Source organism: Aplidium turbinatum, chromosome 3 (genome assembly GCF_918807975.1).
Source record: "Aplidium turbinatum chromosome 3, kaAplTurb1.1, whole genome shotgun sequence".
Classification (NCBI taxonomy): Eukaryota; Metazoa; Chordata; class Ascidiacea; order Aplousobranchia; family Polyclinidae; genus Aplidium; species Aplidium turbinatum.
The window spans coordinates 13,499,868-13,523,352 of record NC_137474.1 but is presented as its reverse complement, the minus strand read 5'-3'; the positions used below and the strand labels follow the sequence as shown (position 1 = coordinate 13,523,352).

General features: G+C 37.6%; 1 protein-coding gene across 1 annotated transcript; it reads right to left on the bottom strand.

Annotated features, from left to right (window-relative positions):
- Nucleotides 1–818: 818 nt before the first annotated feature.
- LOC145765943 (tartrate-resistant acid phosphatase type 5-like) lies at nucleotides 819–23,485 on the bottom strand. The gene is made up of 7 exons (XM_082577604.1): nucleotides 23,407–23,485; nucleotides 22,551–22,756; nucleotides 22,343–22,467; nucleotides 20,072–20,257; nucleotides 17,719–17,869; nucleotides 9,183–9,298; nucleotides 819–984 (listed from the first exon to the last, which is right to left on the bottom strand). Exons 1-7 carry the CDS (start codon nucleotides 23,483–23,485, stop codon nucleotides 819–821), a joined length of 1,029 nt encoding a protein of 342 aa, XP_082433730.1.

Below are 23,485 nucleotides of genomic sequence, written 5' to 3'. Positions count from 1 at the left end.
GTTTGCTTTTGCACATAAGTCGACGCTCCAAACTTTGTTATTATCAATAACTTAATTAAATCTCATAAAAATATTTCATTATTTAATTTATTTCTTGAAAATATGTAACTTAGGCTACTGAAAAAGCTAGATTTTTACTGCTCAATTTAATACAATGTGCATCAATGGTGTTACCATTATTTTGTTCCACGTTTGCTTTAGTTATAGATTTTGACATAAAAATCGTACAATTTATTTCCACTTTAACGCAAATTCAAATACAAGACAAAATCAACATGGCCGCACAAACATTTCAACTTTGCCATGATTCGGACACGGCTTCAATAGAGTTTATAATAATTGGAATTATCAGATATTTTAGCGACTGCAAAAAATGAAAAAATATCCATTCCTGGAAATATTATGTACAAAAGCACAATATCCTAAAAAAATGATGGCAAAGCTTAGCCCATGGCTTAAAAATGTAAAACAAAAAGCAAAAATATAAATTTGCACAAACTTTCTTCATTCCGTTTCCGCATAGGCCTAGTAGCCTAGCTCAAATATAGAAAACTTCAGAGCATTATAGGTCATGAAAAACAATTACTGCAGAAATAGCTGCTCTGTAAATCACTGTTTTCAAGTTATGTCAATTTACAAAAACACCGTCTGGATTTATATCGGTACTAAACAAGTTGCAAAAATTCATGACTTTGAAATTCCGTAAAATCATTGTAAAAGTAACGAAAATCGAAAGGTGGGTGATTCCAAGAATCCCAAATTCAAATCCCAATAAAATGTTGCGGTTCAATGGTTCAATCCCAATAAACTGTATGGTTCTACGTGGTTGACTTGGAGGTACTTAAACTGTTTCCGTTTCTTGGGGACATTTCATATGAATAGACCTCCTCTCCATCTCGACCTTGTACAAATACTATTTTGAAGTACGAAGGAGAAATCTCAACTCGAGCAAAACAACCTCCAAGACCGGTGATTTCTGCCCATCTAAGCATAAAAAGTATTTTACATCAACGTTAGTAGAATAAATACATTGAATTAAGCGATATACAACGTTGTTTTTGGATTAGACTTGGTCAAACCACATCTAACCCAAAGAGCCATTTTATCTGGTTCAGATCTTTTCAGATCGGGTACGGATCTGGGTCAGATAAAGTGGCTGTCTTTGAGGTTACGTACTTTGATTGACATTTTTCTCAATCGCCGCTCAAGCGTTTACGAAAAGTTATTGTTATGGTGTTTACCAAACCCAGTTAGAAACCCTGTTCGTCTGCACGAGTAGAGTTTAATATTGGTCCGCGTTATTGCTTTAGTTTATCGTAACGTCTGAATCTGATTGAAAATACAAGTGAAGCAAAGACTGGTCATTCTTATTGCAGTTTCCAAACTGAAAAAGTTTGTTGTAGCTTTATTTATTTTGTTGTAAGAACACAACAGTTATGACATTTGCAAGAGGACTGTGTGAAGTTGAAACTATAAAACGCCGTTTGCGGAACGACAAATTGGCATATGGTCGTTCGTTCCAGTGAACGAAAATTAATTGTTTTGCAGATCCACTTCACTTAATCTGCAACCAGTTAATGCGTACAATTAACAATAAATATCAAGGATAGCGATACAAAACTGCGTTTTTTGTTTGTCGTTTTCTGATAACGATCTTGAATGGTTATATTATCACAATAATACATCTTTCTAACGTTGGTGTGGAGAAAAACAATGAATAGCCAAAACACAGTAACAAACGGCAATAATTAACGAGTAACGACCAAGATTTAAAACTTTTTGAAGATGTAAGTTTGGGATGGCTTTTGCCATTACCGCCGATATAACAAGGCCCATTGCCAATTGTGATGTCAGACTTTGTAGATACAGAATGGTGCTGGTTTAGCAAAGTATTTAGGCCAGGGGCGAGCAATATTTGACCCGCGGGCAGACCCGGCCCACCAAGGGACTTTGAGCGGCATGCAGACAGTTTCCAGTCTTATATGATAATGTGGCTCGCGGCCACAGTCTGCCGCAATCCCCTACTACTTGCTTACTACGTCAAATAGTAATGACTGTTAATTATTCCTTAGTTCTTTGTTTTTGATTTTTAGTCAAGTGACAAGCACGTTATGTTCCGTCATAAAAGGCATTTCCACCTTTTTCTTCTCCTCTTGCTTTAATCTTCTTCAATCTTAACCAGTGGTGCCACGGCTTGTGTTTTAGCACAAGATCTTGTGTTTTTACTTTTGATCTTGTGTTCTTGAGCTTTACGATCGATTTTTGGCTAAATCTTGTGCTTTTTGATCAAAGTCAAATTAATCGTTGCTACCATGGTTTGAGTTTGGTAGAGAATTAAGGACTGGAACTATTAGGTTTTGGTAACTAGGTTTCCGGTACCATATGGTAGCCTATTTAGGCATATTGACTAATTTTACTCATTGAGTTATCAGGCCTGACAAGATTAGCTAAAAACTTGATCTGAAGAGAGTACGGTATGTGCTTGTCGTCAGTGATGGGCATTATCGGCGATAATTATCGGCGATAAATTTTTATCGCTTATCGTTATCGCTTAATTATTTTTTCAGTTATCGTTTATCGTTATCGCCAAAGGCAATATTTGATTATCGCCGATAGTTAATCGCCGATAAATTTTATTTCGGATCAACACACAAGTGAAAAGAACATGAAAAGTAATATTTTTACTAGCCACCTAGTTCATCATCATCATCATCATCAGCCGGTCATGCCACTGCTGGCAGATAGCCTCCACATATGTTTCTACACCATTCTGTCTTTTGCTGTTTTCATCCAGGTGATGCAAATCTTTTCTTCTATGTCATCTCGCCATCTTCTTTTTGGTCTCTCTCTAGTTCTTCTTGCATATCTTGGTGTCCATTCTGAGGTTATCTTGGCCCATCTGTTGTGTTTCATTCTTGCTACATGTCCCGCCCATTGCCACTTTAGGCTTGTTGCTGTTTCTATGACATCTTTGATACAAGTTTTGTTTCTGAGGACTTCATTTCTAATCTTGTCTTTTCTATTTATGTTCAATATTATTCTTTCCATGTTCCTTTGTGCTGCTGCCAGTTTTCTTGTTTGTTGTTTTGTGAGTGACCATGTTTCTGCTCCGTATGTTAATGTTGGCAATATTACTGGGTCCATGAATTTTCGTTTTAAGCTAATCGTTTTAAGCGTATTTAAGCCACCTAGTTCATGAAACTAAAATTAAAACCAGTTTTTCTTCAGTGCCTGAAGTGTGTGTGCACAGGTCGTTGTCATGGGAGGGTCACGCCCCCTGCAGCGACGGCCCTGACAACACAATAATTTTTAGATTTGCAAATTGCAATGCAATGACATGCATGCAACAAGTCTCTTGTTGTTTTGCTGCAATCGGCAATCGCGAGTGAATTTTACAATTAAAATGTAAGCGCACAGGCGGTACAGATTCCTTTGAAGCGAAGCGAAAGAAATTGGCAAGTGGTTTATAAAAGTGTCGCAATACGAGGCCGTTTTTACATCGGAAACATGGTCTTTCGCGCCACCATCACTGAAGCAAGTCATTGCAGAATATGATATTGCTTGAAGCATTTGACATGCAAACCGACATCACACTTTTTGCATCTTGTTGCAGTTTTTGCATGACAATAGGCGCATCGAGTTGCGTGGTAAAATTATGCTAAATACAGAATAACCTTTCTCATTTACCTATGCTGCATAGCCGAGTGGTGAGAGCGCTGGAACGACAATCGAAAGGGCAGAACACTTAAAGGCATGCCTGAAGGTGGACATAAAGATTGGCTTCCTTGCCTTCCCGTCCACTTAATCTAAATCTTCAACCACCGTGCGTAAGCCTGGATACGACGACGATTTACCTATGCGACATAGCCAACGCTCAGTCAAATATTTTTATTCCCACTAATAATACAGTGCCTATATTGTAATTCTTATCTCAACAACTCAGCGTTCTGCCATTGCTTTAATGATGGTGTTCACACAGAAAACAGAAAAATTTATCTGAAATTATCAGTAAATTACGATAATTATGTTATTGTTCTTAAACAAACACGACTAATTTGACAAGCTTGATGGATTTCACAGTATGCACATTTTTACTACCAATAACGCTTAAGATTACTGATAAATTTTCAAGCATTTTGCGTTTTTGGGAATTTTTTCAATTACTGCTTACTTTGCTGTAAACAGCCCTTTAAGCAGAAAGCAAAATACAAAGTTTGGAATTTTTTATGGTATTTTCATTTGATTTAATTATTTTGCCTACTGCATGTAAGCGGCAGTGTAACTCAATTGATAAAAGCATCCAACTGGTATCTGAAGGTATAATTATAAGCACGGCGGTTACCTCAGTGGTTTGATTCTGGATCAAGAGGTTAAAGATTCGATACCTACTGCCGCTGTTGCGATTCTATACATGCATAACTTACAAAAAGTTTTGTCCCTTTACAGTACATTATGTTCGATTTTTCGTCATGTTGATGAAAACAGTTCGTGCTGCATGAGATGGGGCAGCGCTAATCAAGAAAAAAAAAATTATCGTTATCGGACATTATCGGCGATAATTTATCGTTTATCGTTATCGCTTAACTTTTTTTTGATTTATCGTTTATCGTTATCGCTTTAAGCATTTTTCGTTTATCGATTATCGTTATCGCTTAACTGAAAAATGAGTTATCGTGCTCAACACTGCTTGTCGTCAGATTCAGGGGTTGTGTTGCTCGATAATAGATAACAAGAGCAGCGAAAAGAGTAGGTTACATCAGCTTCAAGCCTTCAAATAATGACAATCATTCACCAAGTCCCAAAACGAAAAAGTGTTATAAACAGCCTTTTAATCGTCAACGGTTGGATTATCCTGATTTTAAAAGTTCGATACAAGAAGACAAAATTGATCGATATGTAGCCTTTTGTGACATATGTGATATTAAATTTTTTGCTATGATGATCAGAAATAAAAACAACTGAACTAAATTAAAGACCACGAATAGAAAGAACACAGCAAGATTAGTAAAGCATGTATCTTCTCTAAACTGTTGATTTCAGAGTCATGTTTTGTTTGTTTGTTTGTTTGTTTGGTTATCTCTATCCTGCATTGTGGGAAAGCGAACTTGAGCGCTATGCATCGGTGTACGCCTTCCGACTTACACCTGACTCACGCTGCAGCCGACTGCAATGTCTGTTTCCGGTTGTCTACTCTACTTATGATTTAAATTTGGTACTACCCATTACTCGAAATCGATCACTGGGTAGAGGCAATTATCGTAAAGTTTCTTGCCCAGAGAAGCAACAGCAAGTGCGGGTGGCTGGAGTCGAACATGCAGGCTCTCGACTGCGAGCCACAACGAAAAATCAATTATTCTTCAAATTGGCACAAAATGGGTCGCAAAGATTCAATTTTGCAATCTTGTGCTTTTGTATCTAAATCTTGTGCTTTTTTTCTGATATCTTGTGCTTTTTCCGAATTTGCTGTGGCAGCATTGGTCTTAATTTCTTAAGCCTTGCCTAGTTGCCTCAAGCGCAAGCTGGAAAATTAGGCCAGAGTGAAATTTGGCTGATTAGTGTAACAATTAAAGGCGGAACGAACACAAATAATAGTGATCGTTATAGTTATTCTTTAGTGCATCACTGAATAAGTCCACTTTGCAAACCTGAGAAAGATGGCCACAAATCTAGCCTACTTGTTCTGTCCTGGTCTACATACTTTTTAGAACATTAACACGACAAAGCTACGTTCCAATCTAATTGATGTTCACGTGCTGGGTGCATCAAACCCCCTTATGAAAAATTTTTCTCATGGCAGTATATTAAATTTGTAGCCTACTACCCATAGAAAAATCAATTGTGTAAAATATTACAAAATTTGGATGAATTCTACTGGGTCCACATCGAGCTTGAAAAAACGAGAAATAAGGTCATTCTACTTCCACCTGAAAACAGCCAATTTGAAGATATCTCGAATATAAAACCTCTCAGATTTTGCTGAAAAGTTGTCATACTGTTTCTTAGGCTACTAAACCAAAGAATCACAACCTTTAGATCAATCTCTCAAAGGGTTTGCCCAATGCCCATGGCAGCCATTTGAATTTCGAGTAGGCTACCACCCTCGTTTTTGACATGTAAGAGTAGCGTATAGCAGAACCCCATACCTTCTATTGTAAATATAATAGAGGACCAAAAATTGCTGTAGTAGATCATTATAAACTATAACACACAATTCTACAATAAAAAAACAACATATCTTGATGCATGGGTGTTTGGTGGGTCATCAAAATACTAGTTTGTTGCCTGGTAAAGGTGTTTTTTTTTTCAATTTTTGAATGCTTCTGACACGCAAATCAATCATAAATATTTGCATAAAACATGATTATTTGTAATATTTTCAAACTTTGCTTCTGTCAAATTGAGTTTGAGATTTGTGGTGCCATTAGCAGAAATCTTATGAGGGTCTGAAAACCCTATCAAACAGAAATGGCCCTTTTTACCCCTATGTTTAAAGCTCTAAATGACCATGTGGGAATTTTATGGTCATGTGGTCGTCGAACTGCCTGTTGCTGATTAACACAAGATTAAAGTATCTTATTCACTGCTAGACGATGGACACTTTCATCGTGTCACCCAACATTACAAGGAGCACATCTGCATGATGAGCAAGATATGCATTTCTTTGAAGAACCTTAGCCTAATAGCAACCACCCTAACACTATTTCTTGAAAACCACATGGCTGGTTCAACAGTATTGAAAAAGTTTGTTGATCATTCATGAAATTTTTATGACGACAAAATTACATTGCTTATACACTCCAGTCAATTTTACCGAACATTTATTCATTATTTCATAATCACATTAATGAGAAAGCTGTGCTTTCTTGTCGTCAGTTAGTGTTTGAATTCGTGGCGTTGCTTCACTCAAGCACAGTCGCAGGTCAGTTTGAATTTTGAACCGATTTCGATGCTTCGTTTTTAACACACACTTTGCACTAAATCCAGTCTCACAAAGCCAAGTTGTAGCGAATGGAATCAGTTTTTGAATTACAAACTTTAAAAAAGTCGGATACACTTTTGTACATGGAAACCCAAAAGTGGATATTTGCAGAATCTTTTGGATATGAATGCAAAAAAATACGAGTGGTTGCTTCTGCCGTCATGTCCATAAACTCTTCTGCAACATGGAGGAGTAGTTGAGGAAGATCTGTGCCAGCAAATAGATTATTTATTATTTCATTTAGGAGCCAGATTTTTTACCATAATAGTCCACAAACTTTTGGGCAAGTTGTTCCAGGTGTTCAATAATGGTTTGCCTAATATCAACTTCTTTGTCACAAATATACTGTGTTAGTTTATGAAACATATCGTACTCATCTTCGGCCACATAGCTTTTCCATAGAATCAGTTTTGTGAAGTAAGCAGCAGCTTTAGTAGCGTGGTCAATTATTGTAAAATCAGGGCCTTGCATTGATAAAATCAGACTGTTCAGAGAGTCAAATATATCGGAAAGACAAGTAATCTTTGCATTGAAATCTTCCTGACCGAATTTTTAAACTAATGCCGCAGATTTCTGTTGCCCCAGAAAGATACCGTAGCAATTTCTTTTCGCAGATCACAACCTCGCGTAAGAACATGAACCTGTGATAGCCATCGCCCATCGCACTTCCGTGTGCAGCAGTTATGATCAGCATTCATGTCTGTGCACAAAGACGAAAATAACCGCTGATTTAATGGCCTTGTTTTAATCATGTTCACACATTTTACAACGGAAAATGAAACGCTGTATAAACCTTGCTTTAACTTTTTGCAGCAAAGGCCTCTCTGTGAAGAAAGCAATGTGTCCATTCAGCATTTGGTGCTTTGTCTTTGAATTGTTTTACAACTCCAGACTTGTAGCCAGTAGGCCTACATGCTGCTGCACCATCAGTGCAAATTCCAGCACATTTATCCCATGGAATGGAGTGCTCTTTGGGAAGAAACTATCCAGGCACCGAAAAATACCATCATCTTTTGTATGCAATTTCAATGCTTTGCAAAATAACAAATCTTCTGACATATAGCTGCATTGTTGATGTAGCGAATAAAGACGGAAAGCTGGGGAATACTTGAAATGTCAATGAATTCATCCAACTAAATGGAATAAAAAGGCGACTCTTTCCGTTGAATTGGAATCTGTTCAAGAACATCATCAGACATGTCTTCTATGCGTCTTTTTACTGTGTTGTTTGACAAAGAGATTGCATTCACTTTTTTACTTTCTTTTTCACCAATCATTATTTTTACTTCTTTCATAACTGGCATTAACAAATCCTCACCAATTGTACCTTTTGCAAGTTGGTAGAAAGCACACACACGAAGAGTAGACAGCTAATTTATTTTCTAACATGAATGCTGTCATAATAATATTTCTTTGTCCTTAAATCGATTTTAACTTGCGTTCAAAAATGCAACAGCCTTGTTTGCACAATTTGGATGATTCGTCTCTAAATAGCGTTGCGATTTGTTTTTCTCCATTGATTCTGCAGAGAGAACTTTCAGACATAGAACACATTTTGGTTTACCATCCAGTTCCGTAAAATCAAGTTTTAAAAATGCTTTACTGTATGAACGTTTTGCCATTTTTCCGAAAGTCTAAAATTAAAAACTCTCCCGAAACTATAGGCCTATTAAGCAATAAAAAAATCACTTTGCAAAACGCAGCACAAGAAGAAAATTTTCATAACTGCCTGCACGAGGATGATTTTTCATGCAAGGCAAAGCCGAAAGTGCCCGCAATTCAACTTTCACTAATGTTTCCAATTGGGCGTTATTAGACTATTACTTTAGCACATTCTGTCTTACCATACATCGAATCGCTCTGCAATATCCACGTACGTCGCCTACACAAAAAGTCTTTACTGCAGGAGTTGTATGTTGCAAGCGTGATGCAAACTGCACTAAGTTAAGCGTGACTGTTTGGGTGGCGTAGCCAGACGTAGGTATTTACGTCATAATAGCTCAATAGGCCTTGTTATATCGGTGATAACGGTTTTGCCCTCCCCCATTGTCCACTTGCATACGTCACGTGTTTGATAATATCCACTTGATATAAATATCTATTGAAAACATGTTTTGTAGGCTACACAAACCTCGATTGCTCAAAACCAATAGATTTGTAAAAAAAGTATATTTTACAGTTTGGTTTTAAGTTTGCATCTTACGTAAAAGGGGCCTCCAACTTGGAAGAATGTTTATATGGCATTGCGGGTACGGTGAAGCTGCTACATCCAACAACAAAGTATTCTGTAGTAGAGCCAACAGCAGCATCTTTCACGTGCTAAAAGCAAAAATAATTATATAAGACCTTCAGTATTATAGTTAAAAAAAAACATAGCCTACTGTAGGACCAGGGACGTTAAGGGGATAATTTGGTACCAGTACGAATGAGATTCTTGGGCCTCGAATCAAGAAACTTTTAATACGCACTATATCCAAAAAATAACAGGTGTTTTTTTCAAGTTTCCAGCCATTTGGAAAAGTTAAGGGCCCCTAAAATTATCCTAAACTCTTGTCCAAAAGTAGGCTTCCTTCGGGACACCTGTCCACGCTACTGCATATGCCTATATTAGGGTGCTCCATTTTTTCACAATTTTTAAAATCAAAAATGCTTTTAAACCATAAACAGACATAACTCAGCAACAACACTACATTTAACATTATAAAAACAAAAAACAAAAAGCGAACGTTTTCGGCTAGTCATATAGCCCTTTTCAAGCCTATAAGAAAATACATTATTAAAAGAAATGCTAAAGAATCATATAGTATCACAGCACAAAAATATGGTCAAAGCTAAACATTTGAGAAACTGCCTCGCTCACACAAAATGATAACTGAAAATTACACAGCACAACGGGTCAAGTATTTCAGAGGTAAAATTAATTGATTGTTCAGACAAGAACTCAGGCAGATTACGCAAGAAAGACAGAAGCACAAGAGATAGTGGCACAAAACAAAGTGAATGCGAGAAACACAAGACGTGATAATTCAATCAAAAAACTGCTAAAAGGTAAGAAGCTCCGCAAGCAAATAATTGCCTGTTGAGCCCTGGGTTTAAAGATTTGATGATCAATGCCTCGTGAATTTTGGTGTCGAATTCGGACAAACACTTACGAACAATTTTAAAAGACTGCAAAGACGGTTTATTGTTAGAGCACGATTGGCAGTTTCTAATATGGTCTTTAATTGCACTGTTTTTATTAAAATTAGCTAAATTCAAATGCTCTCCCACTCTCGTCACCAAATGTCGTGTGGTCATACCAACGGATGACGATCTCGCATCATGCGAGCAAGTGAACTTATACACGACGTTAGAACATAAGCGGAAAGGAGTTTTAGACTTCAACTGAAAATAATAACCAGCTTTAAATGTTTTATAAACGGGAAAAATCTTAACGTTAAACTTCAAGGCAATAAATCTGGACAAACTTGTGGCAAAACGTTTGGATTCCTTGCCAACAAACGGGATTGTTAGAAAGTTTTTGAAATCAGGTTCCTCAACTGGAGACGTAGTGGAAACCGAATTCAAAAATCCTCTAAGAACCTTGTTAAAAAACCAAGTCGGATAATGATTAGCACCAAAGTATGAGCGTAATTTATTAATTTCATTGTTGAAACAGTCATTGTTCGAGCAAATGTCGCGAGCTCGCGAGATAAGGCACTTGATCAAAGCAGATTTGTAATTAGACGGGCAAACAGCGCTGAAATTAAGGAAAAGATTAGTGTTTGTAGGTTTACGCCAGACCCAAGTATCAAATCCATTACCATTTATCTTGATTTCTACATCCAAAAAAGGTATAGTCTCCGTTGCTTTTTCTACAGTAAAATTTATGTTTTGATGTTGCGTATTGAGTACTTCAAGAAACTGTGAACAAGAATTATCGTTATCAAATATGGCAAAAATGTCGTCAATATAACGTAAGTAAAGCTTGGGAAAGAATTGGGAAGTATTTTCAGAAAAAATCTCATTTTCAAGGTGGGCTAGAAAAAAATTGGCAAGAGTGGGACCCAGAGGCGAACCCATAGCCACTCCGTCAATTTGCTTGTACAATTTATCTTTGTATAGAAACATGCCCTCTGTGGCTAAATGCATCAATTTGATAAAAATGTCTTTTTTGATGAGCGGGTGATTTCGCTGGTCTTCTGCAAATATGTAATTAGCGATAATGTCGATAGTTTCTTTTAAAGGGACGTTAGTGAATAGCGATTGTACATTAAAACTGACCATTACTTGATTGGGAGCACATTGAAAATCTTTCAGTTTGTCCAGAAAATCGTTGGTTGAGTCGAGCATGTACTTTTTTGGCATGTAAGGTTTAATAATATTGTCTAAGAATTTAGCCAGAGCATATTCCGGAGTCGAAATCATTGACACAACTGGACGGGCTGGATTGTCTTTTTTATGTACTTTTATCAAACCATACAGCTTACCTGGGCTGCTGCCCGAGGGAATCAGTTTTTGAATTACTTCTTTTCCAAATTCCTTGAAATATCTGTTTACATAATACGCGATGGACCTTTCTTTCGAAATAATTGGATGAACTTTAGTACTCTCATTGATTATAGCAAATTTTGTTTCATCGCTCACAATACTGTCTAATTTTGAAAAATAATCTGCAGTGGCCAGAATTGCCGTTCCTTTTCCTTTATCAAATTTGCATACTTTAATAGACTGATTTGTGTTGGCAAGGAATCCAAACGTTTTGCCACAAGTTTGTCCAGATTTATTGCCTTGAAGTTTAACGTTAAGATTTTTCCCGTTTATAAAACATTTAAAGCTGGTTATTATTTTCAGTTGAAGTCTAAAACTCCTTTCCGCTTATGTTCTAACGTCGTGTATAAGTTCACTTGCTCGCATGATGCGAGATCGTCATACGTTGGTATGACCACACGACATTTGGTGACGAGAGTGGGAGAGCATTTGAATTTAGCTAATTTTAATAAAAACAGTGCAATTAAAGACCATATTAGAAACTGCCAATCGTGCTCTAACAATAAACCGTCTTTGCAGTCTTTCAAAATTGTTCGTAAGTGTTTGTCCGAATTCGACACCAAGATTCACGAGGCATTGATCATCAAATCTTTAAACCCAGGGCTCAACAGGCAATTATTTGCTTGCGGAGCTTCTTACCTTTTAGCAGTTTTTTGATTGAATTATCACGTCTTGTGTTTCTCGCATTCACTTTGTTTTGTGCCACTATCTCTTGTGCTTCTGTCTTTCTTGCGTAATCTGCCTGAGTCCTTGTCTGAACAATCAATTAATTTTACCTCTGAAATACTTGACCCGTTGTGCTGTGTAATTTTCAGTTATCATTTTGTGTGAGCGAGGCAGTTTCTCAAATGTTTAGCTTTGACCATATTTTTGTGCTGTGATACTATATGATTCTTTAGCATTTCTTTTAATAATGTATTTTCTTATAGGCTTGAAAAGGGCTATATGACTAGCCGAAAACGTTCGCTTTTTGTTTTTTGTTTTTTGTTTTTATAATGTTAAATGTAGTGTTGTTGCTGAGTTATGTCTGTTTATGGTTTAAAAGAGTTACCTCTCTACCCAAATTGTATTACAAAAATGCTTTGGGGTGTAATCAGATCGAATTTTGGTCACATACAACCGATCCAAAATATTTTTTCAATCGGACGACATTTAGAGGGTGCGTAGCCCTTCAAATTTGGAAAACTTGAAGCATGGGAAAATTGCAATAAGTATGCGATATCTCGATAGCGGAAAGAGATAGGTAGACGTGTAAGGTGTCAACTTGTGCAGAATGGCAAACTCTTATTCTCGTTTATACATTTTACTACCTTATTTGCAACGGAAAAAAGTTACAAAAATTGCAAAAAATGTTTTGTTTCATATTTTCGATGTTTTGTTACTAGTCTCACAGAAGAAAAACGCTTCCAGTAACCACAATGATAACAAGTTATAGAGAGCAACAAACCTCATGTGCTATGGCATAGGGTATAAGTGTTCATCAAATTTTTCAAAACAATGGACTTCCTTTCAGGATTGGCATAGAATACCTTCATCTCCTATCGCACAGTGTCTCTCACATGTAAACTTTTCCGTTTAAGCTACTAACCTAAAGCAATTAAACAGAACAGTTGACATTGACCGGTCTGTGCAAATCAAGAGTCATGCACCATGTGAGCGCGAAGAAAAACAGTTTGCATTACGCATAGCTCACCGCTCCGGCACGTGGGCGCTGCCCGGCTTTAAAACTTTTGCCGGTACCAGTCGCTGACCTGTTTGCGGAAAGCTAAGCCCGTCTCCCTGGCCCGTTCCGCCATTTTAAATTTTGCGGACGAGTCGCACAAAATTTTCGATCCACACTTTCCTTCCACAGGTACCTAGACTCCCCAGCCTGGCCCCCGCGACCTAAGCTGGTGGACTTCCCTTCCGGGTGCATCGCCACCCCATAATCACGCCGCTCCCCGCCTCCGCGGGGCGTGGCAGACCGGTTCTTTAAAGTCTCTGACCTGGCTATGTTTATTGTGTTCTTCTCGCCGTGTCAATTATTTTGTACTCGTGCGTTGTTGATCAAAATAAAACAGTTCATCAAAAAGAAGAAAAAAAGGAGACCCTGAGATCGAAACAGTGGCGTCCTGTATGCATGTTAGATGTATACAAATGTATCTACAGAACAGGGATCCAGTCATGACTGGTTAAAATCGAATAAGCAACATCACGCAGAACGAGAAACCGGGCATGACCGCATGTTACCCAAAATAAAAATCACTACCGGCATGAAATGTTTAATGATTGTTTTTCATCATCACTCAAATACGACCTCTGTCTAACATCAACTTTGGTTTGTTGGTCAGAGTTGTCAACAGGTTGAAAAGCAGCATTCTAAGGTATTCATGTATCGACTGTCGTTGTCACCCAACGAGACAGGCTTTTCTGAAAAACGTGAAAGGGTTATTGCTTGCAGCAAGTCAAATGCTTCAAGTTGTCTGGAACATCCATAAACAGTTGACAAGCTAAAACCAAGACACGTTTGGTCACTTCGAAAACTGTTGCCGAAAATTCTTGAGCGTTTTTGATCTGAAAACAATTCAAGTTTGCTTCTGAGATGGAGAGAAGCTATGGGCGTAATTTGGACATCAATGTTGTTCCTGACGATGAGATTGTCCAAGCTATATTTTGTAATTCATTTAATTTTGTTGAATAATGCGCCTTCTGGCATTGCGCCGGGACCCTTGGCTTTTCCTTCAGCCTCAGCAATACGTGAGACAAGTAAATTTCATTTACATGAAACATAGCCTACATTCAAAAGAATGTATCTCGTGTCCAATATTTTTGATGATGAAATCACTCATCAGTTACCTGTAACACCACTATGTTTGCCCGTGTTCAGCCGTCACCACCGAGATAACACGGCGAAAACATTAAAAATATGAAACAAACAACTTTGTGCAATTAACTTTTTTTCCGTTGCAGATAGGGTAATAAAATGTATTAAGCACAGATAGGAAATTGGCCATTCAACACAAGTTGACACCTTACACGTCTACATATCTTCTTTTGTTACAGAGATATCAGATACTTCCTGCAAATATTCTCAAGCTTCAATTTTCTTAACTTTGAGGGGATGTGCACCCTCTAAAAGTTGTTTAATGGAAAGAATATTTTGGATCGGCTGTTTGTGACCAAAATCCGACCTGATTAGACCCCAAGGATTTTTGATTTCAAAACTTATAAAAAAATGAAACATTCCAGCTTACAGAATAAAATTACTAAGCCAAAAGCTGATGAAGTTTCGCATCCCTATGATCTACAATCCCTAGTGTGAATGATAGTGTAGGCTACATAACACTGGTCAACACACATTTTGGTGCCAAGAAAGTTTTAACGGTTTTGGGGTATTTGGATGCCGCTGAATTCGAAAATGACCTTGGTTTTTACGAATTGGCTCTAATTTTTGAGATATTCTATGGTTGTACTCCAAAAAAGTGCTAAAAATATGCAAATTTTGACATTAGTATTTTCTTTATGCTATAACTTTGATGAGACCTTGTCTGTCTTTTACAAGCATGTCCATACCTTATTTTTACATTTTTGATGCGATTCTGTGAAATTTGACCATTGTTATTGCAGAGAGCCTTCCCATAGGCAAGCCATGTTTTATGTGAAAAGCAAGCAAAAATTCAAAATATTAAACAATATTAGCAGTAAGTAACAGATTTTCTGTTTGCAAAAACAGGTGGCATCAAAGCACAAACACTACTTTTAGTATCAATCGAAGTAGCCTATATTTCGTAAATTGTTAAAGCACATTAATCATTCATATGATGCGAAAAGATCAGTCGATGTTTACAAATTTTCTTTTGTAAGACTTTCAGAGTGAGATGTGGCCAAACAGTCACGTTGGAGACTCCAACAGTAGTCAGCCATCATGTAGGCATCCCACCTGCCCTGGTACCGCTCTTCTATGACCTTAATGTCCTGGTGGAACCTTTCTCCGTGCTCTTCACTTAGGTCACCAAGGTTTGCAGGAAAACGATCTAAGTGGTTGAAGAGATAGTGAACTTTAATATTCATTTTAACATCTAAATCTTTGAACTTAGAAAGCATATCTACCAATTCTTGGTAATTTTCAGCCTTTTTGTTTGCAACGAATTTCTGTGTGACTAAAACAAACGATTGCCATGCAACAGTCTCCTTGTCTGTCATAGACTGCACAAAACGTGCATCTTTTATGAGTTTGCGGATCTGAGGGCCATCAAAAATACCTGCTTTCAGCTTTTCGATGGTCAAATCAGGAAATGCTTTGCAAATATATTTATTAAAAAGCAGTTGCCAGTCGTAGGCAAGGTTTTTATAAACTGCTTCATCAAACCAAGTGTGATGTGTAATGGTGGAATGATGATTTTCTCTCTGTCAACTAAAGGCCCATTGATGATGTTACCTTCAACAACTCTCGTGGAATCTGCAGGTGGCCACCTTTTTTTCTCCCAGTGATTATTACGAGCTTGGCTGTCCCACAAGCAGATGAAACATGAATATTTTGTTTGCTGGCCAAGCAAAAAAATTACCATTTTCAAGTCTACACAAATTAATGATTGGTGAGAGCCGTAATCCAGTTTCTGTAATATCGTTTTAATGTTATTGTACTCTTCTTTTAGTTTTGTTGAATGGCCAATTGGGAGAGATGGATATCTGTTACCGTTATGTAACAATACACACTTTAAACTTCCTTATGAATTGTCTATGATCAAGCTCCACTCTTGAGCTCCATATTGTGGTACTCTCATTTACAGCAGAAGCCCTGCGATGTGTTTGCAGTAAACAAATTCATCTTGCTGGCAAAAACATGGAAGCAATTCCTTTTCTCTCGCAAATAAAATATTATGGAAGCTCTGGTTCCAAAACAGTTTTTGTCTTTGAGTCGGGATGCCATAATTTCTGCTGCTTATTTGGATAGGTTGAGATCTCTGATGAGATCACTCAGCTTCTCTTGTTTGAATCTCTCTGGAATAGCTGAACTACTTTCAAACACATATTCACCGCTGTCACTTGCAGAGCTTTCTACCTCTTTCTTTCATCATATCCCATGGCTATGTCAAGTAAATCACTAAATTCAGGAACAGGCACTTGCATACAGTCAGGCACAGGTCGTGGTTTTGGCTTTATTCATGGTTTTATTGGAGAGGAACGACAAGAGGTCAATTTTTTTTTACCTCGAAAGGTAGTAGCCAAAACTTGTTCTAATGTTCATAAACAGATAGCCCACCCATGAAGACATGGCCATGCCGTTTTTCTATTGCTCCTTATCTTTGAAACCACCTAGTGGCCAAGGGTTATTTCACTTATAACTCGAAAACCGCTTATCTGATTTTCATCAAATTTGCACCATTCTGCTCAGAAAAGTGAGAAGCATGTTTAAAGCCAATAAAAAAATTAGGTGGTGCCAACGTTCTTATTATAATGAAATGGCCCCTTGGTCATCTAGCCAAAATTTGAAAATACCGATATCTCAAAAACTGGAGCCAATTCAAAGAAACGGATGTTATTTTCGGATTCAGTGGCCCAAAATTGCCTGCCGAGAAACCATTAAAATATCTTCGGCACTCGAAAAAACGTTTTTTTTTGTTGGCCCAGTGTAGGCTAATGAATCACGCAAACATTGGGCAATCGTATCAAACAATTTTTTAATCCGGAAACGTTAATGAATAACGATAATGCATATTTTAAAGAAAATATCCGGCAGAAAATTGTCGTACGCATAGCCAGGGGCTCTATCTACTTTTAGAATTCGGGTGGGGGAGGATTTTTGGACATTGGGCTAAAATCGTAATAGTCATTTCAACAAAAACTTTCAACTCGTCTTAGTCACTCCAACCGCTCCATTGAGTGGGGTGGTGATCACCCCCTCACCCTACCTTGGATAGAGCCCATGCACATAGCCTATTCGATTGGAGATGTAAGGGCTACCACACCCCATGCAAGTAGTCCAACAAAAAAAAAACGTTTCAGAGCCTACTCGTGGCAAACCTGTTTTTGCTTTCTGGAGTGATCCAGGGGGGAAAATAATAAAAACACGTAGGCGCTTCAAACCTCCATTAGCCGGAAAAGTGTCTAACCTTCCAATGGCATGCTTAGTTAGAACACAAAAGAGCATCTGGCCATGAAATTTTTGCTCCAAATGCTTACATGTAGAGAAAGAAAAAGGTGACATAAAATACTGTATCATGGCCTACCTGCATATTATGTTCATGTCCGCATATGTAAGCTGATACTCGATACTTTTCAAAAAGGGGACTTAGTTTCGAATACATCACTTTGTCGATTGGTCCAAATGGTCCAGCTGTTACAACTGGATAATGTCCAACGACTACTAAGTAATCCGCACTACAACAGATTGTATAAATATAAATAATGCAGCCTAGAAAATCCAAGACATGGATGATTCAAGACACTTTTTGTCGGCTCCAGCTTGTGTCTGAGCATTAGTTTTGTCTTCAAGTCTGATTTAACACAAAGCAAAAGGGAAACCAAGAATAGTTAAACAAGATATTTTGTATTAAGAAACCTATTACTTCCGATAGCTTTGTGCCCCATCAAATCTAATGTTTTAACCATGTGCAAATAAACGGATGATCATACAGTATCGTTGAACTTGAAAAACAAAAGTGAGATGTTTCAAGGATGCCAAATATACAGTAGGCCTACGTAAGCTTACTTTGCAGTAGAACACATGTTATTTGTGCAGAGGTGGGCACTCGCTACTTTGAAAGTAGCACGCATCCGCTACTTTGAAATTCTCCATAGGCCTACTTTGAAAAAATGGTTTATTTATTTTTTACTTTAAATTAGAAAGTAGCGGAAGTACAACTTACTGACACAAATAACTTTCCTTTCCGCTACCTTGGAAAAAAATAACGTCGTTCCTGCAGGCGTAACTCCAACCAAAATGTTGCAACGCTAACGCTACCAAAAAAGTAGTGTGCGAGTAGCGGAGCTATAAAACTAGTCGCTACTGCCGACCGCTGTATTTGTGATAATATTTTTTAAAATGTCCTTGCCCACAATCGTATGCACAGGGCCATTGATATAATATTTTAGGTCAGTCAGGTAGCCTACCAATGAGACCTCTTAGCCGCAATAACAGCATGATCTCTAAAAGAATACCTATAATGCGTGATATTTTTCAAGTTCTTTGGCCTTTTAGATAGATTTTGGGTCTAAAAGTAAGCTACCCTCTGGACTACCCTGTCAAGGGTAAGTTACTACGTGTAGCCTAGTAGCCTATTTTATGTCGTGATTATGATGTCAAAGTACAATAGCTTCTATCTTTGCAATATAAAGAAAGAAGTTATTGAACATGGTTTCTAACAATTTTTATTTTTCATTTATCGGGCTATTGTTTACGTGTTTACAAATGCGCTAGAACAGGGTTCAGCAACCTTTTTTGCATGCGGGCCACTTTGGCACTAAGGAGAGCTGTGGCGGGCCGCACTAATAAAATTTTAGGTAGGTTGACTCTTATGCTAGAAAAGAACGCATTTCGTATCCAGTATCCAGCGTTACAGGCGAGCGGTTTCATCAGATTATTCAACCCCAAGCAATAATGGTGTTGTCACTTTGCTTCACAAATGATATCTTGCAATTAACAGTTTCAGTAAACAAGGAAGTATTTGACACATCGCAATAGGCCTACAGTTATACAGGCAACAACAGTGATCTGCAAACATATCAGCGAAAAATAGTCTCCAATAACAGAGAGAAAGAAACCAGGCACCATGAAACAAACGCAAACACCGAAAAAACGTTTCTATCGTAACTCATGAACAGCGTTCCCTAAAAAAAAGCAATGAGTTTGCTTTTTCATCTTTTTGTGAGAGTCTATAAAACCGTCTTTCTTTGATGATTGTTAGACAACTGTCACTTGCGGTGCTTATCAGCATGGCAAGAATTGTTGATTAACAACATTACTTTTGCATTACTAAGTTAAATATTTTTCAACTGCCTGGAAGCATAACAATTCCACTTTGTACGCGTTTTAATCAACCACTGGGACAGTGTGGCTGGACATTGCATTGGAAAATAACTTTAAGCGACCCTCACCTAGAACTACAATCTGATTGGTCGATCGGTGGAATCGTATGCAAAGCGAAAATATGCTTCCCGGAAAGTATTTTTGCCTTCATGCTCTTTAACTCCTCAAGAAAAGTATTTTTGGTTATACTTGTACGCTGATACCTTCCGCGGGCCGCACATAACAGCGTGGCGGGCCGCATGTGGCCCACGGGCCGCCAGTTGGTGAACCCTGCGCTAGAACATAGTAGATTATCTAAAGCTAGGCTATTAAATGTTCATATCCTGTCCTGAGTTGACACGTTTGTTTCATTCGCTGGGAAATCGGTTCTGATTTAGCTATTAGCACTAGACCACTTATAAAAGCTAAAACTTAAGGGATATCATTGAAAAGTTACCGATCCTACAACATAATCAACATTTTTATTTGGTGAGCTACAGCTTATGCTGTCATCAAAGTTTAATTCTAAGGAAAAGAAAAATATGGTGTAAAAAGTTATCGGCTGCATGACGTACGATTGACTCTCTTGCAATTCTTTTTCCAACCATTGCCATTGTTCTTCAGCCATTGTTACATTAAGGGCTTGTCCTTCCTGACAGAGCCTTCCAAAAGGAATGACTGTGTCTAGCATGAGGATTCGAATATTGGTATTTGTGGGAGTCAGTGTATAATCCACAGTATACCAAAAATCTGGATAAGTCCTACGTAATAACAGTAAAATTGACTTTCGTTAGAATGTTACTACGGTAGGCCTATGTTATTTTCAACATGTAGGCTACTGCATTAATTAGTTATTTTTGCATTGTCATAACTCCATGTCAGGTACTGTCGTGGGTAAACTAGACCAGTAGTTCTTAACCGCCGGTCCTCGGACCGGTGCCGGTCCGTGTAATTTTTTTGCCGGTCCGCAAAAGATCTTACTTTTTGCAAAGCTTATTTTTAATGTGGAGTCATTAGCATATTGTAAAATTGTGATCGCACTGTGAAACATGCACAGCTGTAACACTGGCATATCTCCACGTAAAATTGTTTGATAATAAAGGTGAACTTTTTGATGACCTAATTCTGTGCCGTTGATAATGTTTTTGTGACAAATTGCATAATAGTTTTTAAAAAGTTTTGAAACACAGAAATACATAAACAAATGGGGAATTCTGTCCTTGATTTTAAAAAATTTCAAAGTCGTTGGAGACGAAAATTTGGAATTAGATAAGTTTGAAGTTCTGGGATAAAGTCAGGCCTGCAATGGAAATTTGCCAGAACCGGAGTTTGAGAAAGCAAAGATCTTGTTTTTCAAAGAATGGAATGAAGACAAGCCGATTTGCTGTGGAAAATGCTGGTGAAATGGAGTGGTGAAAAAAGTAAAAAGAGGTGCTAAGCGTTGTGAGTCAACAATTGAAAGAGTTGGCTAACAATTTTAACGATTCATTTCGCGTAACATGAAGATCCTCGACATGGAAACTTTTGGATAAACAATCCATGCGTCGATGATGTCAACACATGCGACCTTAATCTTCATGAAAAAGAAAGTCTGATTGAATTACAATATGTTATGCTTCTACTTTGCAGTCCAGATTCGAAAAACATCATCGTCACACTTCTGGTTATCTCTTGCAAACGAATTCGTGCCTAACTTTCAAAACAATCGATTTGATGGTAATTGTTTCAACCAGCTATTTAGAAACGACAGTTTTTTTTCATGTCTGGCTTTTACAAAGCAAAGAAATCGCCTGGATGCCGAAATGGAGCTACGTGTTTTAGAAACTTCTTTGATATCTCGTTTTCCTCACATAGGCTACTGGCAGCGTAACAGTAGCAAATTTCCCACTGATATTGATTTTGTATGGAAATGGATTGACATTTTTCTGTTTGAGTTGATTTGATTGCAGTTTTATTCTAATTTTCGTCCTGAATACAAATCATATGCTAAAACCTTGCATTATGGTGCGAAACGACAACTTTGGTTCACAAAACGTTACAAATATTCATTCTATTCACTACGATCTTTGGTTGCCGGTCCACGAACATTTTTTAAAAATTTTGCCGGTCCCCCACTGTTAAAAGGTTAAGAACCACTGAACTAGACTATACACACAATTGGATTTATGAGGCCTGCTCGATCTGGACATTCAATCAAATGTTAAAGAATTTGAGAAAAGTAAGGATCACCTTATCAAATGTGCAAATTCAACTCTATTGCAATTCTATTAGGTTATAAGTAGTAAAAAAAATCCAAATGTTTCAGACACAATTTAAGACAAAATTTATTACAAAGATCATTATTAGAAGGGAAGATCAAAAGTGAGAAAAACTAACTGGTAAAGGTGATCAGGTACTATGACACTTCCTCAAATGGGCGATCAACCTAACGCAGAAAGCAATCATTAAGAAAATAAATCAATAGTTTTTTTTCAAGTCTAAAAAGTTGTGAGTGTTAACCTGGTCAAATGGTTTAAGGTTTAGACTTGAAAAAAACCTATTGATTTATTTTCTAGAAGGAAAGCCAAATGAAAACAACGGCTGAGGCACACCAACCAAGGATGATTGGGACATCAAACACTACAGAATCAACTAACTTAAATTTAAAAAACACTGAAAGTACGGCTTATGACTGTGAACAACGACGTAGCCTTTTGTATTCTATCCCTTCAAACATGCCCAACAACGGTCATATTCAACCAGAAAGTTATTCGGCTTCATCAAAAAAGCATTATCGTCGACAACAGCTTAAATTTATTTATCTTTTTCAACATTCGAACAGTCTCGAAAGCTTGTTTTTCACTCACCATCTGTCTGATAAATGGGAATAGTCCAGCTGCGCTTGTCCACTACCCTTATAATCAATATTTCCCATTGTTGGATACCAGGGAATTTGCAACGATGAAGCCGAATACACGTCTTCAAAAGTGAACTAAATAAATACAAATTCAAGACAGTCAGACAAGACACTTCATCTAGTTTTCAGTTACCGCAAACTGCTACTTAGATGGATACCTTAAAGCTTTTATCTCTTGCGCTTTGGACTCCATGATGGTAAAAGTTATCTCCATTTGCTATCACAAAACTTGCATTGTGGATGCTGGCGGTTTCTCCCATCTTTTGTGCAACTGCAAGTTGAGCCTGTGTTGTATAAAGAGGAGCACTCCATCCTCCAAAATCTCCGGCAATCAAAAAGTTGAGCGAATCTTGATCTAAGGCGTCTGTATGGATAAAAAGCGATTTGCTGAAAAAAATTGAGATGAAAATTGAATGACTTGGTTTGATTTGTGTGTGTCACAACTATCCAATATGATTAGCCTACTGTCTATAGCAGGGCTACTCAACTAATGTTAGCAAAGGTCCATTTTCACAAGTTGAATATTTTTGCGGTCCGGTGAATGTTTCATATGCAACCACGAAAATAAACAACCAGTAGCCTACGAGCACCGAAACACTTTTCAGGTAGTATGTAACACGACTTAGATTTTTGTCTGACACAAACAAAAAAATAAAAAAGGAAAATATGTATTGTGTTTCTTTGTAGTGTAGCTGTGTGGATCGCACATGAGAGAAGATGGCAAAGCGTTGGGGGGTCTAAGAGCGAAGCCCCCAGCTCCTTGGATAATCACAAAAAAATGCTTTTCTCTAATGGAAATCTGTTTAAAAAGGCCCTAAAATTTAGCAATGAGGTTATTCTTTCAGAAGCCCGAGGTTCATCTTCAACACCCAGAAGGTCCGGATTCGGACCGCGGTCCGCCAGTTGAGTAGCCCTGGTCTATAGGTTGTTTAGTTTTTGTAGCCTACCGTTTAATCTTTAATTCACTCTGGAACAAACTTGACCACAGTTATGAAACAAAATAGCAGAACTTACGTTTAGTTTTTAACTCTCGTTGTTCAGTGAAAACGGTTGAACTAAGAATAAACAAGACAACAGCAAATTTAGAAGTCAT

Excerpts from the sequence above, each read along its gene's own strand:
- LOC145765943 (XM_082577604.1), bottom strand. The coding sequence starts at position 23,485 with ATGACTTCTAAATTTGCTGTTGTCTTGTTTATTCTTAGTTCAACCGTT. Across the intron at positions 20,258-22,342 it reads TCCCATTTATCAGACAGATG|GACTTATCCAGATTTTTGGT; the intron begins GTGAGTGAAAAA and ends GTTATTACGTAG. Across the intron at positions 17,870-20,071 it reads GAATTGCAAGAGAGTCAATC|TGCGGATTACTTAGTAGTCG; the intron begins GTACGTCATGCA and ends AATCTGTTGTAG.